The sequence below is a fragment of the Talpa europaea genome (assembly GCF_964194135.1).
Source record: "Talpa europaea genome assembly, chromosome: 6".
In the NCBI taxonomy this organism is placed as follows: domain Eukaryota; kingdom Metazoa; phylum Chordata; class Mammalia; order Eulipotyphla; family Talpidae; genus Talpa; species Talpa europaea.
The window spans coordinates 132638126-132655765 of NC_140072.1; the positions used below are offsets into that span (position 1 = coordinate 132638126).

Sequence of the window (17640 nt, forward strand, 5' to 3'; positions counted from 1 at the left end):
AAAGGGAGATGACATGAGTGGTCAATGACCTCGTGGGCTTCGTCCCGAGCCTACCCTCAGAGCCCCTGCCCCTTCACCCCAGAGCCTGACTCGGTAGTTTGGATTGAACCTTGGCATCTACATTTGAAGTTGCTCCCACCGTGAGTGACCACAGAAGCCTCTGCTGGCTCCCGCTGGAGGGGTGCACCCGCGCCCCTCTGAGGGGCTCTCCTGCTGCCCTACCTGTGTGGTGGCCGTTGAGGTAGTGCTGCTTCTGGACCCCCACATCTGTTGGAACTGGACCCTGATTTCTGCAAAGGTTTCAATGATGACAGCGATAAACACATTCTGAAAGAAAATAGGAAACCACATTCGCCAAAGGCAGGAGTTAGCAAGCAGAAGGCAGGAGGGAACAAACCCAAGGTCTGAGGAGGCTGCCAGAAAGCAGCGATGGCACCAGGATGCATCCCCACGTACCTTGACAAGCCAGGCCAGGAAGAAGATGAGGGTGATGAAGTAGAAGTAGGAGCGCCAGCGCGGGAAGCTGTCGATGGCTCTGTACATGAGGAAGACCCAGCCCTCCTGAGAGGCCGCCTCATACACGGTGAATATGCTGGTGCCTGCAGAGAGGGCACAGAGGTTGGGCACAGAGGTTGGGTCAACCAAGGAGGAAGGCTTTTTCAGTAAAGCAATCAGTATTCATCCATGCTCACTTTCTCAATGACCAAATTTCTTCTAAAGAAATTAAAATCGTATGCAACATTTTACTGATCTTTAGCATTTTGATAAAGTTGTTTGTGGGAAACTTTGGTGTCACCGGTAATACAACAACTTTATACCTTTAACTCTCAAATGCATTTAACAATGTGGAAAAGGAAACAAGCATTCAAGGCAAGTCAAGATGTAATCAAAAAGGATTTGAACACCTGGAATGTATGTCTTTTGTAATGCAGTGTTATTTCAATTAAAGAATAAGAATGCGTACAATGCAAGCTGGCCACTCGGCTCAGCAGTGTGCTGGAAGGCACTGGCTATGGTTTTAAGCAAAACAAAATAAATCTGAGACTGAAATTTCCTTCTCGCAGGGAAATGGAAGTCTCGGAGGCTCCAGATATTAATCATATGTAAATATCACAAATATATGATATAGTCTGTATTGGGTTCCATGGTGTTTACTGGAGACCAGAAAGGTCAGTACATCAACAAGTGTGTTGTAGCCACCAGGGAAATAGTCTCATTGAAAATCCTCGTGATAATTGAAATAGAGAAAAGCAGATCCTATGCGGGCAGATTTTTGAACATATGGTTAAAAGAATCTAAAATGTTATTCAGGGGAGGTCAGTATTTAATCTTTAGAAAATTATGACATGTGTTATTATTTTTGCATCTTTTAGGAGGGAAAGTAAAACACATAAAGATTAAGTAATTTGCCTAGGATGCCCAGATAACAATTAGAGGAACTGGAATTAACTGAGTCATTCTAGAACAAAGACCTAAGTGTTGAACTGTGATGACATCCTGTCTCAACAGCTCTCCTGAGTTTTAATTTCCCTATCTGTAAAATAAGAACACAGACCTCACAGTGTTGTGAGCATTTAATGATTAAAATTCAGTAAATGTTGGTATATGGTGAGTACTTAAAAGCATTGTAGGTATTATAGACAGTAACTGCTTAATATTATTTTGTGAGAAAATGTATGAATAAAAAGTATAGTACCCAATTAAAGTTGCTTATAAAACCCATATGATACATGTTGTTATTTATACAATGGATAAATATTTGCAGCAAAGTAAATTCAATTGCTATCAATGAGTGAAGTTATTATAGGGTAAAATACCACATGTATATATATACTAGTCACATAGAATACCAAGAGCAGATACCAATAACTGCTTATGTTCTAACTACACATTTAAAGATTTATTTTTATTTATTAATGCATACAAGAGCTGGGGTGTAGGTCAGACGTGCAGGGGATGAAAGGATTCACCAAAGACAGAGTAGGGTACAGAACAGGCAGACTGACTGAAGTACACTGCTCTGGGGAGCAGTGGGCAAGGCAGGAGAGGTCTGCTATGCCCTGTGGGTCAGCTCCCTGGCCAGGGATCGAACTTTTGCTATAGTGGCTGCTGATAGCTTGATAGTGCTGAGACTCAACCCCTTGTGCCACTAGGAAGGCCCTCTAACTACACATTTAAAATCAGAACATGCACACAGGTCAATGTCCATGGTAAGAAGGGGGTTATGGAAGGTGGGTGACACCCAGCAGGGTCTCTGGACCTGTGCAGGTAGGGAGAATGCCCAGAGCACCAGCAAAGACCCAAGCACACAGCACAGCAGAAAGTTCTAGCAGGAGTCGGGTGGGGAGGTGGGTCTAATGAGTAACAAAGAGGCTTGAGACACAAGCTAAGAGAAAGAAGGAACGTGTATTCCTATTTGAGTAACGCTTGATAGGCACTAATCTGTGCTAAGCACATCACATGACAGATAACCTCATACATGCCCTGCTCCTCACTTTAAGAATCCTATTTTGTGCCTTGATGAGCCACAGCCCCAGCAACTAGAATTTGGAAAACTTGTTTAGGCACTAGGCTCATTTTATACTTCAATGCTAAGGAAATTTCTGCCTAATGAGGCAGGTAGGTGGGTAGGTAGAGGTAAAGGTAGATATTATCATATTTTACAGAAAAGGAAAAGGGAGGCAGAGGCAGAAGTGATAGAATCAGAAATTGAAGTCATAGCATCAAGTTTAGGTCTTAAACTCTTTTTTCTTTACCTTGTTATTCTACCATTTTCCCTCCCTTGAGACTGGAACTTTATTTTCTGTTATTATCCTGAATTGGGATGAAGCTATTTTTTTTTCTGAAGGACTATTATGGTAAGTTTAATGTACATTGATGAATTCATTCAAGATGATGACTTTCAAGAAAAAGATTCAGAATAGAACAGCACATACTAAAAAATAAAATGGTAAGAGAAAACAGAAATTGCTGTTCTGTTAATGACTTATAGGTGCTAAAAAATGTCCAACATTTTGCTTTTGTGGACTACGAAGGGCAATTTTAACATAAAGCAAGTAGTTTATGTCCCTTATTTACTTCTAGTTATTGGAACTAAAACAGAAAAGAGGCTAGAGAAATGCATTAGGAACTACTATTAAGGTTTAACAGCTTTACCAATTGACCATTTAAAGGTAAAATAGGGGATTGTCAACATAACATTAATTTGCTAGGAACATTGAAAATTGTCTTTCCTCTACTCATCTGGCTATTTCCTTTTTTATTATCTGTATAGGGAAGATGCTATTTAGGACTTAAAAATGATATGTTCGGTGAGTAATCTTGAAGATTTTACTCCATTTTCCCCAATTTGACACAGAAAGCATGAAAGAAGTAGGAACCCACACTGAAGCTGGAACAGCAGGGTTTATTGATACAAAGAGATGAGCTGTTTGTGCAAATGTAACTAAAAATCTCCAGGGAGATGCTGACTCCTGAAAGACATGTTGCCCGTATAGATGTAGGTGGCACTGGGTGGAGAGACTGGAGGTGTGACCAAGAGTTTCAGAAGCAAAGACAAATAAGACAATCCCTCAGCTCTCCTACTCCTGGCTTAGCAAAATGCATGACAAGAAAATCACTTTTCTAAAGGTTATCCAATGATTTCAATACTAAAGCTGAGCCCCAGAAATCACATCTAACCCTAACCCTAACCCTAACTCTAACCCCGAGGAAGGAACTGTAGCTCCTTGGACTTAGGTTGCTCCTCCTGCTTCCCCTCGCTGCTTCTCCTCCTTGCTGAGTCCTCTGTGGCTGCCAAGCTGCTCCCCTACTCTCCCTGTGACCATCCTCAGTCCCCCCCAGTGAGCCCCACGCTGGCTCCCATCACATCGCTGCTCAAGCTGACTTCTGTGTCCTTGTGTTTCTCCCTCAGCAGGTGCAAGTCCTCTAAACTGTACCTCTCACTCCGTTCCCTGACATTCGAGCATTGTTGTTGAGTTAAACAATGATCAGAGAAATAAGACAAAGGAGGGGGCCTCCCTGGAGGTGCAAGGGGTTAAGCACAGCACTGTGAAGCTGTCCGTAGCCTCTGCAGCATGAGTTCAATCCCCGCTGGCCAGGGAGCTACCCACTTGGCGCAGCAGACCTCTCCTGACTCGCCCACTGCTGCCCTCAGCAGTGTATTTCATCAGTCTGCCTGGTCTGTTCCCTGCTGTGTCTCTGGTGAATCCTCTCACCCCCCCCCCAACATCTCTGGCCTATACCCCAGTTCTTGTCATCATAAACAAATAAATCTTTAAAAAAAAGAAATAAGACAAAGGAAGGTCTGTTTCAAATATTTGCTTTCTCCAAATTCTTCCTCAAGAGGAACATTGTACATTAAATTGGAAATAAAAGGAAACTCTTTTATAATTGACTTTTATGTTTTGCTGATTTTCAATATTCACTGAAAATAGAAATACATAAATAAACTTAAAAGCCCAAATAGGTAAGTCTTCCTTTGTTGTTTGGTCCTGCCTGAGAAACTTCTAGAAAATACTATATTGACACCAACAACATGTTTTTATTTAGGTACATTTCATAATATTTTTAGCCCATTTTAATCATGGAACTAGAATTCTGAACTGAAAAGATCATATTTTTGTTACCCGAATAATGATTGTACAAAAGCATGGACTAGATGAAAATGCCACCTTCTCCTAAAATATCTCTGGGAAGCTCCTGGCAAAGTGCCACTTTCTTAGACCCCCAAACTCTCTGAGCACAAACTCAAGTGGTATAAGAAACAAAATCACAACAGTGACACTCAGTCCATCAATTAATTATCTTAAGTTCATTCATTCTTCCTGACTTGCTTGCTTTGAATTCATTGGGTAGAAGACCCACAAATTTGCCTTAGGAAATATATATCTTATTACTTTCTACAGATACCTGTATTGAGACATAGTAGAAGTTATTTTTTAATAGCTCTGAACAAAATCATATTCGTATCTGTTTTGACTGTCTTTAGCACATACCAGCTGCTTGGTACTGCTGACTTTTCCATGGAAAAATGCAAGAAACCCACTGTATATTGGGAATATTTCCTCTCGGGTCTTTTGTCCTAGGCTACATAATGTCATTCAGTTTTCAAATTTTTTCCCCAAAGTGGAGTTGATGAGACAAAAACCTGAGACTGAATGTGATGGTGCCCATGGCTCTCCGCTGCGTGGCAAAGACTTTGAGCAAGTACATGTTGCTTTAGGAGCTAAGCTTTTAGACTTCAGAAATCTTTAAAGATGAATAAAATGTTAAATGCACTGTTATTAGCACAAAAATGCATTTTTTAAGGTCTCTCCTTTCACCTAAAATTGCTTAATCTCCAAACTGTTCTTTTTTGCTTTGCTTTGCTTTACGATTAGCACCCTTTGACACAAACTGGCCTCCTGGTGAAATCATTTTATCTAGCCCCTTAAACCTCACTGTCCACAGCACTAAAGCTTTGCAAAAAGATCAAAGCCCACATAGGAATAAAGCATAAGCACATGTAATTTATTTTGTAAGTTACTTTTTTCTAAGTCATGCTTCTGATTTCTTCAGTTGTAGGTAGAAAATTTCTAAATTCCAAGTTCTGGAAAAGAGAGGTGAAAGCTTCAGCTATCATATTCATAAATGGGGAAAAGGTGTTGACAAGGTTGATGCTGACATTGGCAGGAAAGCTTAGACATTAAAGCAGACCGGTTCCAGGATGCTGAACCCAGTGCCAACTAAAACACCCCCTGCCCGTGGGGCCAGGCGATTTCCGTGTGGGCTGGGAATGAGGGTGGAGAGGAAGGCCCCGCCAGATACCTGTTACTCCTCTGCCTTTGAAGAGCAGAGATTTCAGATCAAAAGAACTTCTGGGAAATTTATTTTCCATTCGTTGATTTAAAAGAAAATACTTTCTTAGTTACGGTTGCTTTCAGCTACCTTCTCCATGCCATCCAAACTGTCTAGTACTTCCCATCCATCTGACTCTGGACCAGTCAGTTAACCATCTCAGACCCCCACCTCCTCCTGATTAACTAGGGCGATGGTATTGCTTACTCAGAATTAAAAAAAAAATTCAAAAAGCAAGCAAAACGTATCATGCCAGAAACGTGGCTTCTTTTACAGTGTTTTAGATTTGTTACCCATTTTAAAAAGATATTTGGAAATGACCATGCAAAGAAATCAAGGCAAAAATGCTGGAATTTCATGTCATATTTAGGGAGTGAATTATGACATTAGAATTTCATGAGGATCCAAAATTTAGAACCAAGTATTTGGGAAATTTTTTTTGTCTTCATATTTTTGGGATACACAGAGATCACATTTCTGCCTTAAGCTCAAGCCATGAAAGTAGGAATCGATTTTAAGGTCAGTCTACTTTAGGGCAGCCACACGGCAAGAACTTGCTTTCCTTTGAATAGCAAGACTGACAGAAGTAGTAAATAAGCATAAGATTAAAAAAAAAAAGGAAAAATAAGTTGATCTTTTTGCTTACAAATGCATACTTAAAATCTGATTCAGGTCTAAGTGGGGATGAAAAAAGATACCTGTGTGATATTGGCCAAATGCAACCTAACAGTAGAAATAAGTTTAGAAATACAAATAACATACAGCTTTGATGAAAAATAATTATGTGTGCTATAATAAATATATAATTCTATGATCTATATTGAAAGGTTTAATTACATCAATTTAAAGATTAATATGGTAGTAAAAAACTAAAAACAAAACACGTTCTAATGTCATTCACAATCTTATTAGAATTTATTTATTTATTTTTTTTTTTTTTAATAAAGCTTCTTTTTTTTTTTTAAGGTTTATTTATTAATTTATACAAGCACTGAGTACAGTCAGAAGCGCCGGAGGGTGAGAGAATTCACCAGAGCCAGAGCGGAGAGCAGAGCAGGCAGAAGGACCGAAGTACACTGCTGAGGGGAGCAGCGGGCGGCAGGAGAGGTCTGCGCGCCATGTGGGACCCTCGCCGGTGGCCGGGGAGCAGCCGGGGACCGAACCGGCGCTGCAGAGGTTGCGGGCAGCTTCGCAACCCAGCGCTCAACCGCTGCGCTACCGGGGAGGCCCTAGAATTTAATAGTTACAACTGAATAGGAAATATTAGCTAACTGTTAGAAATTTAAAACCATACATGGAGGATTTTTTTGTCATATATCTTCACTTTAATATATGTTTACAAAATATCCACAGAACTTTTCCTGTATTTGCTGTCAACTTAGTCCATAAACTTCTAAAGCTTAAAAATACAGCTTTTCAACAGAATTTGATTAATTTTGGGGTACGTCACATTCAATTTTAGATTTATTAAGAATATACTAAGACTGAAAAACATTTTACAGCTATTAAAAGCTGAGCTATTAAGGAAGCAAAATACTATGTTTCCTACTTGGTGAACATTTCCAGGGTAAACCAGAACTCTACAGATGTGAGTTATGAATGTGGGGGAATAGTAATAAATTAAGTTAAAAAAATAAATAGACTTCTTTTTTAAATTATATAAATATATTATAGATATATGTATCATTCTTCCTTTTTGTACAATGTATGCTTTCTCCTCTCAGGTGTTGTACCTGTATAATTCCCACCACTAATTCACCTGTGCACCTTCACCATAGTCCCTTGTGCTCTTCCTTCCCCCACTTTGTTCCCTCTTTCACACCCTCCCCTGCATAATGTTTCTAATTTATAGTTGCCTGTTAATTTTATTTTTTAATTTATTATAAATTTTTATTTCCCTGATCCTTTATTTGGTTCCCCTACAGTTCTCCTATAAGTGAAATCACCTGACATTTTTCTTTTTCTTTCTGGCTTATTTTACTGAGCATAATCCCTTCCAGCTGTGAATTGCATGAGTTTATCGTTTTTGATTGCTGAGTAATAGTCCCTTGTATTTTTTTAAAGCAAGTCTAGGCTTACAGAAAAAATCAAGCAGATAGAGTCTCCATTTAGCCCCCTCTCTGCACACTTGCCCGTTACTCACATCTTGCACTAGTGTTATATTTGTTACAACTGATGAGCCACTGTTGATATATTATAATTAACTAAATAAGTCCCTAGATTACATTAGGGTTCACTCTTTGTGTTGTACAGTTAAATGGGTTTTGACAAATACTTAATATCATGCATCTGCCACTACAGGGTCATACAGGAGGATTTCACCATCCCCAGAGTTCACTGTAACCTGCCAGTTCAACCCAAGACCCCTCCTGAATTTCTGTCAACCACTGATTCCACTAATTTTTACTTTTACCATCTTTATAGCTTTGTCTTTTTCAAAATGTGATACAGTTAGAGTCATACTGTATGTCACAGTTTTAGACTAGTTTCTTCACATAGTAATAGGTGATCACTGTTTCTCTGTGTCTCTTGTGACTTGACAACTCATTTCATTGCTGAATAATACGCCATTGTATGGATATACCACAGTTGATCTCAACTTATACCCTATGGCATGACATCCGCTTCCAGTTTTGTCAATTATGAATAAAGCTACTACATCTACTTGTATGTAGGTATCTGCACGGATATAAGTTTCCAACTCATTTGAAGTTGAAATACCTAAGAGCACAGTTACTGGATTATATAGTAAGACTGTGTAGCTTTGCAATTAAACAAAACAAAACCTGGTGAAATGTCTTCTAAGTGCCTGGCTCCCCGTGGTCTTCTGGGTAGAACCCAAGCCTCTGGATGGCCAGCAGAGTGCTCGTGGCCGGCAGCATTAGACCAGCCCACCAGAAACCACGGTGACCAAGCCAGAGGAGCGATGACATGGAGCTGTACCACTTTGCATTCCCACCTGCAATCAGAATTCCTGTTGCTCCACATCCTCTCTCTTGCTTGCCTGGTGGGGCTTGTGGGTCAGCCCCACCTCCAGCTCCCTGTGACATGGCGACTCCTTTAGGTGCTTCTTAGGTGAGTTTTACCTTCAGGGCCAGTGGTCCCGAGGCTTCAGGACCCAGGAGCCATCCACATGCAGCTCTCTGCTCTGTGGCACTCCATTCACCCAAGAGGCTGACACCTCCGGGGAGTTGGTGCCGGCCACCCTAAGGCTGAGAACCCCAGATGAACAACCTGAGAGGAGGCAGTGACTCTGCTGCACAGGCTGTGTGGCCAGGATGTGGGGGGGCAGGGGCTTGGACCCCATCCTCCTCCCACCCCATTCTCCTCCCACTCCTGTCCTGCCCCAGCCTTATCTGCCGTTTTCTGCATGCTGGTGGCACCTCCTGACCTCCGGGGAGGCTGTTGAGCTCACTCCTACCTCTGAAGAAAGTTCCATCACTCCCCATTGCCTCCTGGACAGCAGTGACAACCCCAATTCAGGCACCTGCAGAGACACCGTCTCTCTCTGGCCTCTGCTGTCTCCTGTGAGCCAGTGGCAAAGGGGAGCAGAAGACACATCTCCTGCTCCTGAGGGAAGTCCCAGCTGGGGTCTTGGGGGCTGTACTTCCCCATGCATGAGGTCTTGTCCCTGAACAGGGGGTGGGGGCTGTGGGTGGAGCCCTGCCCCTCTACCCAAGCCTTCGCCCCTGTTCCTATGAGTCTTTCCTAGTAGGGGAAGTTCAGGTGCTGTGATCTGGCGTGATTTCTTGACCTTTGAGAGCCCAGTTCCTCCCTGCTGCTTCTGAGATAAAAGGTGGGCTTTGAAGAGATGCCCTCCCATGTGGAAGAGCTGGGGGTGGGAGGAAGCCTGGGCTGTTCTGTGAACACTGGAACCAGTCAGCAGGGCTGGCCCGGGCTGGCCTCACAGCCCTGAACGTCCCAGTCAGAGCACGGCTCAGCTCTGCTTCCTTGGTCCCACGACAGGGATCCCTGGATGCCTGGCTCCCCGTGGTCTTCTGGGTAGAACCCAAGCCTCTGGATGGCCAGCAGAGTGCCCGTGGCCGGCAGCATTAGGCCAGCCCACCAGAAACCACAGTGACCAGGCCAGAGGAGTGATGACATGGAGCTGCCAGGGCCCTGCCCAGAAGACACCGGGAGAAAGCCATCCTGCTCCCCCTTGGGCTAGTCCTGTATCTGCACACTGTCACGCTGATCACCCACTTTACAAGGGGGAGGCTGGGGCTCCCTGAGGCTCAGCTGCTTGCCCAGCCCCACGAGGGTCAGATCCCCACATCTGTGTCTGCTGCCAAACACTCTGTTCTTTCCACTCTGCCACGCATGTCTGAACTTTCTGAAACTTCCCTTGGCTTGGTTTTGAGGAATTTGTACAAATTCCTGTCTGGTATAATTTGTGAAAGCAAAAATTCTGCTTTTAAAATTAAACTGGCTGGCCCAAGGAAAGGGTGGGAGAGGAGGGAAAATTCCTCACTGTGTCTCTGGTTTAGCAATGGTTCCTTGTAGGTCTTGGCTGGGGGGCGGCGGGGGGATGATATTCATCTGCCTTCTCTCTATTCCCTTGTGTTCCCCGGATTATCATCTAAAAAGAGTAGATGGAGATGCTTTTAGATATGCTCAGAATTCTAACCATAACTCCAGATTTAATTTTTTTAATACAGCAACACCGTAACTACTTTCACTTAAGGAATAATCTATGTTATAAATTAGAACAACATAAAATTCAAAACTGACTCGTGTGGCTGTTTCTTGCGGTCATTTAGAAGCATGAACTGTGGCTATTCTACCACTTTGTTCCGATACACATAAAATCATTTGAAAATTAGAACATAAAACAGAGCAATCATTTCCATGAACTAGATTTGCTTGGACTTCAATAAAGTGACTGATTGGCAGAAGACATTTATCACTGGCTGGACTCTGCATTTAGCTTCGAGTCTGGGCAGATGTGACTGGCCGTCCCTCTAGACACACTCCCTCCTTCCCAGGCATATGGCTGCTCAGCTGGAGAATTTCTGGAATTTCCCGCAAGAAGGTGGGGTCCTAAGACAAAGTTCTCCCTGATGTGGGGCAACTTCTACAAAAATCCTTTCCCTGGACTCATTTTTTCCTCTTCCTTCCACCAGCTAGGAAGAGAGAGGCCACAGGCAAACTTAGCAAACAAGTGCTGGATCTAGGAGGTACCACCCAGGACCCCAACTTCTGGATGACTTCAGTGGGCAGAGCTCCCCTACCCATCCAGGACTCTAGAAAGAAAACAACTTATAGCAGGCTTGAGCTGCTGCATTTGGGGGGTTCTTTCAGATAAGTGTCCTTTAGTCCAATTATGACCCAGACTGACCATCAGAGCAGGTTCTGTTCCACACCCAGCTATCAGAACGTCTGCCCAGGCAGTGTCAGTCTGGGCAGGTATGCCTTCCAAAAGCAAACATTCAAACACGGTAGGCTCACCAACAAATATCTGAAGCAGATTTAATAGTTCAGGGAAATAAGGCAAAGTTCAAAGAGGCTTTCCGTAAAAAGCTCTTTTTCACAAAAATCAGTTACCCTGGTCCTGTTACAGTCATGATAAACCACAGGAATTCATATTCTCCATGTACTCTGAGCCCGAAGAATGAATTCTAACCAGAGATTTAAAATAACAAGGTAAAATGCACAACTTAATGTCACACGAAGACTTGCTTAAGATTCTTTGAAATGTTCAAAGGAGATACTTTAAACATACGATTATTACTTTTTAAGTATAGGGTTAGGGTTTCATGACTAACGGTATGATTCAGCTTTACAAAGAAATTATTTCTCAAGAATAAGAGTTATACTTTATCTTATTTCAGTTCTCTAAAAGCTTGCCAAAGAAGTGCTATTTTTTAGTGAAAAATGTTAAAATAGAAGAAAAGGCCTGAAAATAATATGAACATACACACACACACACACACACAATCCAATACTACTCAAGCAGGCTCGCCTATAGAAATTCACATATTTACAAGGTCTACAGGGCTGAATCGTGTTATTCTAGGCAAAGTAACACGAGAACCCTGTAGTAATGTGGCAGGAGGTGTTTGTGAAAACCACTGCAGGTACTTTAAACTCACAGTCGATGATAAAGGATGGTCATCTCATTGAGAGATACATCTGACACTTGATTAAATGTAAGGTGTGTTTCCTTCACTGTCAGTCAAAACATTGGCTACTTCAGCACATCAACCAACCTCTATTCGTTTGCTCTATTAGCCTGGAATTCTTAAAGCTGTACACTTGATGGCTTTCAGCAGGATTCTAGAATCCTGTGTGCTGGAAGTAAAATTTACATGTAGTAGCCAAACTTTTGCAAATCTGATCGCTTTATTTTCTAGGTATATTCTCATCTCAGCCATTGTTGACTGTATTCATAACCAAAATCAAGCAAGTCTCATCAAGCCATTGTTGAGTCAAAGTTGGAAATATTTTTCTAAACATAACCACGGATTTTTCATATTTGATAAGTGTTCTGTTTTTAAATAAAAAGGAAAATGAAGAAATTTCTGTCAGCTATGTAATTTTCAATGTAACCACAGTCCTCAAACTTTAACAAGTGATGACACTGAGATCCTCATATTCCCATCAATCCACTATGCTCTTCTGGAAGTTTACAGAAACTCCTTCTAATCACTCAGGACAAAAACCTAGAGGCGATCTTTCTCTTGAAATAGTCGGTCTGTCAGTAAATCCCATTAATTCTTCAATCAAATATATTCAGAATCCTGCCCCCCCCCACTACAGTCCAACCCACCACCATCTCTCCTGTGGATTCTCTTAGTTCATTACAGCCTGACCCGTTCCCCTCTTCTGCTGCTGCTTCTCTTCAATCCATCTTCAGTCCTGACAGCAGAGGGAGTCTCATCTGGACTGTTGCCCTTCAGCTCTTATGCCCCCTGGTGACTGCCTGCAAGGCTCTCCAAGATCCATCTGCCTCTATCTGCCTCTATACTCCCTTTAACTCTGTCCCTGGGTTCACTCAAGACAACTGCCTTCTCCTTTCAGTTGAGCATGGAGCACACACCCTTCTCACTGCACTGGGTGGTTCCTCTGCTTTGCACACTCACCCGCCAGGCTGTGGGGTGACTCCTTTTTCATCACACTTTCACATAAGAGAATCTTCACGGTTGACCTCTCTTAATAGAAACCTCTGTTAATATCCTCCTCTCCCCTGTGCCTTCCTTATCCTTAACACTTATTACTATTTTATTTATTTATCTGGATTATTTCTTGTCTTTTCTTGTAGAACTTACAAGTTCCACAAAGGCAAGGACTTTTTGTCTATTTGGTTCACTATAGCATAGTCAATCCTTGATAAACAACTGTTGAATGTTAAATGAATAAAATAATTTCCCAATACAGGCCAAGAAAGGAGCTCACAGAAAAATAATAAACAGGTACATGTATGATGGAAAGATAATAAAATCAGAACTGAACTAGGTGATAGGATATTCATGGGTGGAACCTGTCAAAATTTCATTAGCTATCAGCCAGCTGCATGAATCAGAAAAATACAAACAAAACATAGGCGTGCATGTGAAATTTGAGGCAGGGGTCAGATTAACTCAGGAATAGGTGGCATATTTCTAACGTGTTCCTCCCCTGGCAGATGGTGCCTACAGTCTTAGTCTGTTTAGCACTAAGAGCCCTCCGGTCTCAAGTGAAATACTGTACCCAGTCACTCCAGCACATCTTATCCCTCCACCGCCCACATGGGGTCAGTCAGAATCACTCAGTTCTCTATTTTCTCTGTTTGAACAAATGCACAGAAGAATGTTTCCCCTGGATACCGATTGTAATGATCAAAGTGAATGTCTTAAATCCCAGATCCACTCCCTGGGTTTGGCCCCATGGTCTAAAAGTCCATCAACACTCAGAGCAGCAGGACCTCACACAAGTCCAGGGAGCAGAACCCTGCTTCTAATGTGTCCTTCAGATGCCTGCAAGCTCTGGCAGGACCTGTGCTCACTCCAGGGCACACCCATCAGTCACTCACACTTTCCACTGGTAGGTGGAGGAAGGCACTGGGGCAAAAGTAACTGCTTCCTAGAAATTGTCCCCACTGAAATCCTAAAGAAGAGTTTTCCAAAGGGGAAAAACAACTCTTCAAATGAGAAGGGTCCAGAGTGAAAGAGAGGAGACTCAAGGAATAACACATAGTCTGCACAAGAAAAATAATACCAATAAGGAAGATGAGGAAATCCCTCAAGAAATCCCAAGGAGTGGACTGGACTCTACAGTGAGGACACTCAGACTGTACTGGAAGGCACTCTGTAAACTGCAGTGTTCCTCCCATCGAAACCTTTATGTTTCATCTTTTTCCTCTCCTACACAGCAACAGATGATAAAGGTGATGATGGTATAATTCATCATGCTAATGAGCAAATACATCAAACTATATGCCATCCCTGAAAGTTCATGTCACCCTTAATTTAACTGAATGGACTCTGGAGAGGAGCCTTTGGAGGCACCAGACACTTCACATTACCCATTGAGGGAGACACTTTGGTTACAGCAGCTTCCAAGGATTGTAGATTTATTCTGTGTCTCAAAGAATCCTGGCACTGCCTACTGTATCTGATTGGACAGACCCAGCTTGGTGATTTCTCAGAATTACCTATTTATGCCCTGTTTTCAAGAACATTCATCTTTCCCGAGTTTCAGAAAGCACTGAAAATATCACACGAGGTCCAGCAAAGAGACTTTCCATTTTTCTTAAGTTTAAACATTAAATTTTTCTTGGATGGAAATTTTAGCCATCTGTCAGCACTATGCTTGCTTGTAAAGAATATACTCTTTTATACCCGTACCCTGGAAAATTCTTGTTTTCATTTCTTGCATGAATTTCAAGAGTAAAAAAAAAAAAAACAACATTCAGCTTAGAGTTCTCTTTCTAAAGGCCCTAGAAGTTGGGACCAGGTGAGTATATTAGTTCTTACTAATTTGAAAATAATGCCAACCTATGGACTACCACAGAGTAGATTTACGAGAAAAAAAATCTTACTGAGAGGTGCAGAGAAGTAATTTTATGATGATAAACACAAAATGTGCAATTTTTAGATTGCTTAACATTTAAAAATGCCTTTTAATTTTGAAAATAAATTGTTACAACTACCTAGCATAATTAACATAATACCTAACTATAGTTATTTTTAAACATTTAATTGAAATGTGTAACATTGTATGTATTATCTCCTGTTAGCTTCACTTGAGGACTTCCACTTCCTTTAGATCACACCAAAGTGAAATTTAATTTGGTGGGAGGTTAAAGGGCCTTCTGCTACTTCCTGAAATTGTTTAGTCCCACATTTAGGAAGCCTGGATCTTTAAATTTGTTTCCACTTATTTTATAAAAAGTCTTTTTAAGAAAATGACATTATTGTTACAAATAATGTTTGGTATGGAAAATCTTTATAAATTGGGGTGCACTAAGGATAATTTTATGGGAGGATGGTAAGAAACATTGATCATGAACAAGATGTTCTTTGGAGACACCGCAGAATCAATGACATTAAGAATCTGGATCTGAGTCACCATTGTGGGGCAAGGGATCATTTTCTAGAAGGGCCGTTTTCCAGAAAACTCGACTTTGACATGGGGGCACCATTGACCTCAGCCCCTAAGAGTCCAGCTAGCCTGGTGACCAGCAACTCCTCCACGATCAACTGACTATGTTGCTGCCCTCCATGACCCATCTCAGCGGGTCTGTTACACTCTCCCCTGTCGCTCAAGAGCCCCAGGAAACAACCATCACACTAGTCATTTACACTTTAGTTTTCTGGTTGTGTGACCCTTGAAACATGGACTTTCCTTTCTTCATTTTTCCATCTCTCCTAGCCTTCCTTGGGCAGTTACCTCCTTAAGGGTCAGGGCCACCCAAGGAGTGTCAGCACTATCCAACAGGAAGGTTTTTCTCTAAGCTGGTTGGTGGGCTAACCGTAGTTTGTTGCAGTGTTATGCTGACATAACTCACATGAAGGTTACATACTTTCATTCTTGTTCATATGTGTGAATTATACATTTATTTAAAACCAAAAAAGCTAAAATACTTCCCTACTCATTATTTAACATTCACTGGAATATTCATGATTCCAGGATGACTCCTTGCTAGTGGGTGGCAGGGGGATTTCCTTGCTTTGTTGTATGCAGAAGCATATTATTCACATTATTCACTCCCTGCCTCTGCTCCTGGCCATCCCTCCCCACCCCTTGCCCTGTTTGGGGGACAGTGCCTGCGTGCAGAGCTCAGTCTGTGTCCAAAAAGTGTAAGAGATAAGAGGATGTAGCCCTATTGTTTCAGACACCAAGAGCAAGAAAAGGATCACCGATTGTTCCACCTGCTCTTTCTGCAAAAGTTAAGGGCCTCCTGAAGACCAACAAAGTTAGAACACAAGGAAGCTAGTGTACTTAGCATTTTCCGTTCTCATCAGAAAACAATATTTTCCATTAGGGAACTCTACCTGAAGAAGTACCTAGCGCTCCCAGCTAGGGACATCTGACATCGACTTTTAAAAATGATTTGGCTCTTGACCAGAAAATTACAATTAAATCCAAGATCTGTGCACTTGAGTCTCTTTCACCCTTGATGGGATAGAGAAGCAAGGACACATCTAGGGAAATTCGGAGTCGAGACCTATACAAGAAAACAGGACAGTTTTCAATAACTCACCAGTAAGATAGCTAAAATGCAAACTAAAGTATACTTTTAAAAAAAAAAAGACTCTTTAAGTCTACTCAAACCCAATGTGGGGCAGGGACCTCTGATCTAGAGCCAGTTGAACAGAAATACAGGTGGGCTTCTCACTGGCATCCAAGGAGTGGGAAGAGTGTCCTGTAAGACCGAACCTTCTAGCCTATGGCTAGAAGACTAGACTAGACTCTCCTGGTGGAGAGTCAGAATTGAGGTGAACTGTAGGATGCCCTGCTGGTGTTCCCAGCATTGCTAGGCATGGGGAACCCCTTCACACACACTGGAAATTGGTGCCACATTTGCCCACCCTGCCATGGTCATCACTGGCTCCTGTTCTGTCTGTCCATCTCATTCCTCATTCTTGTGTAATGAGACATTTCTTGGCATCTCAATAAGATCGATTTTCCAGCTTTTTCTGTCTGTACTGAATACCAACTAAGTTATTCAACACACCAAATGCACCTTCAGAAGTAAAACTCGCCACCAGAACAAAGCCAGTCTTGCTTGCGTGCATGACAACTTCTCAGCGGGGAGGAATTTCACACGACTTCCCTAGTTCCCTCAATGTCACCCAATATTAATCAAAGTTGAGCAAATGATGAGTTCTCCATATCTTAATGGAAACAGATGCTAGAAAACCTCTGGTTGTCATTTTAGGTCTGATTTTAGATTTTTTTCCCCCCTTGCATTTCTGTTTTAAAAGTAAAATCACAAATGCTGGGACATTTTCCACACTGAAGTCATTTGAGTTTCCGCTTTGTGCCTTTTGGACACTTGAAATGCTCAATAATGCCACAGAGTAGAGTTCTTGCTGTGTGCTATTATTTCCAGAGCCATAAAAACTTAGTTTTTTTTTACAGGAGAATATTAGGGTGGGGAAAGAAAAGCTCTATTTTTGTATCCCATTAGAGGGTGTGCAGAGCTTTTAAAGGGACTGATTGTGAGGCACAGTCCATTACTGGTCTTTCAGGTTCCTGGAATCTGTCTCAAAGGTGCTTTGCTCTTGACTGCTCAGCTTTCCCAGCCTGGTCCTGACAGATGCCCCGGATGGGCCAATCCACTATTATTTTTGTTTTTTATTCCTGGAATGGAGACAG

At 42.0% G+C, this 17640-nt stretch overlaps 1 protein-coding gene across 4 annotated transcripts in view; it reads right to left on the reverse strand.

Moving 5' to 3' along the window:
• The window catches only part of NALCN (sodium leak channel, non-selective), a gene marked incomplete at its 3' end in the record, with an annotated part of 232286 nt that overhangs the window by 170942 nt on the left and 43704 nt on the right, over window positions 1–17640 (reverse strand). For all 4 annotated transcript variants that reach the window (XM_084234488.1, XM_084234487.1, XM_084234486.1 and 1 more), the window contains exons 7-8: window positions 457–599; window positions 223–327 (exon numbers count right to left, since the gene is read on the reverse strand). In XM_084234488.1, coding sequence (XP_084090614.1) covers window positions 223–327; window positions 457–599 — 248 coding nt within the window. The remainder of the gene's footprint in view (window positions 1–222; window positions 328–456; window positions 600–17640) is intronic.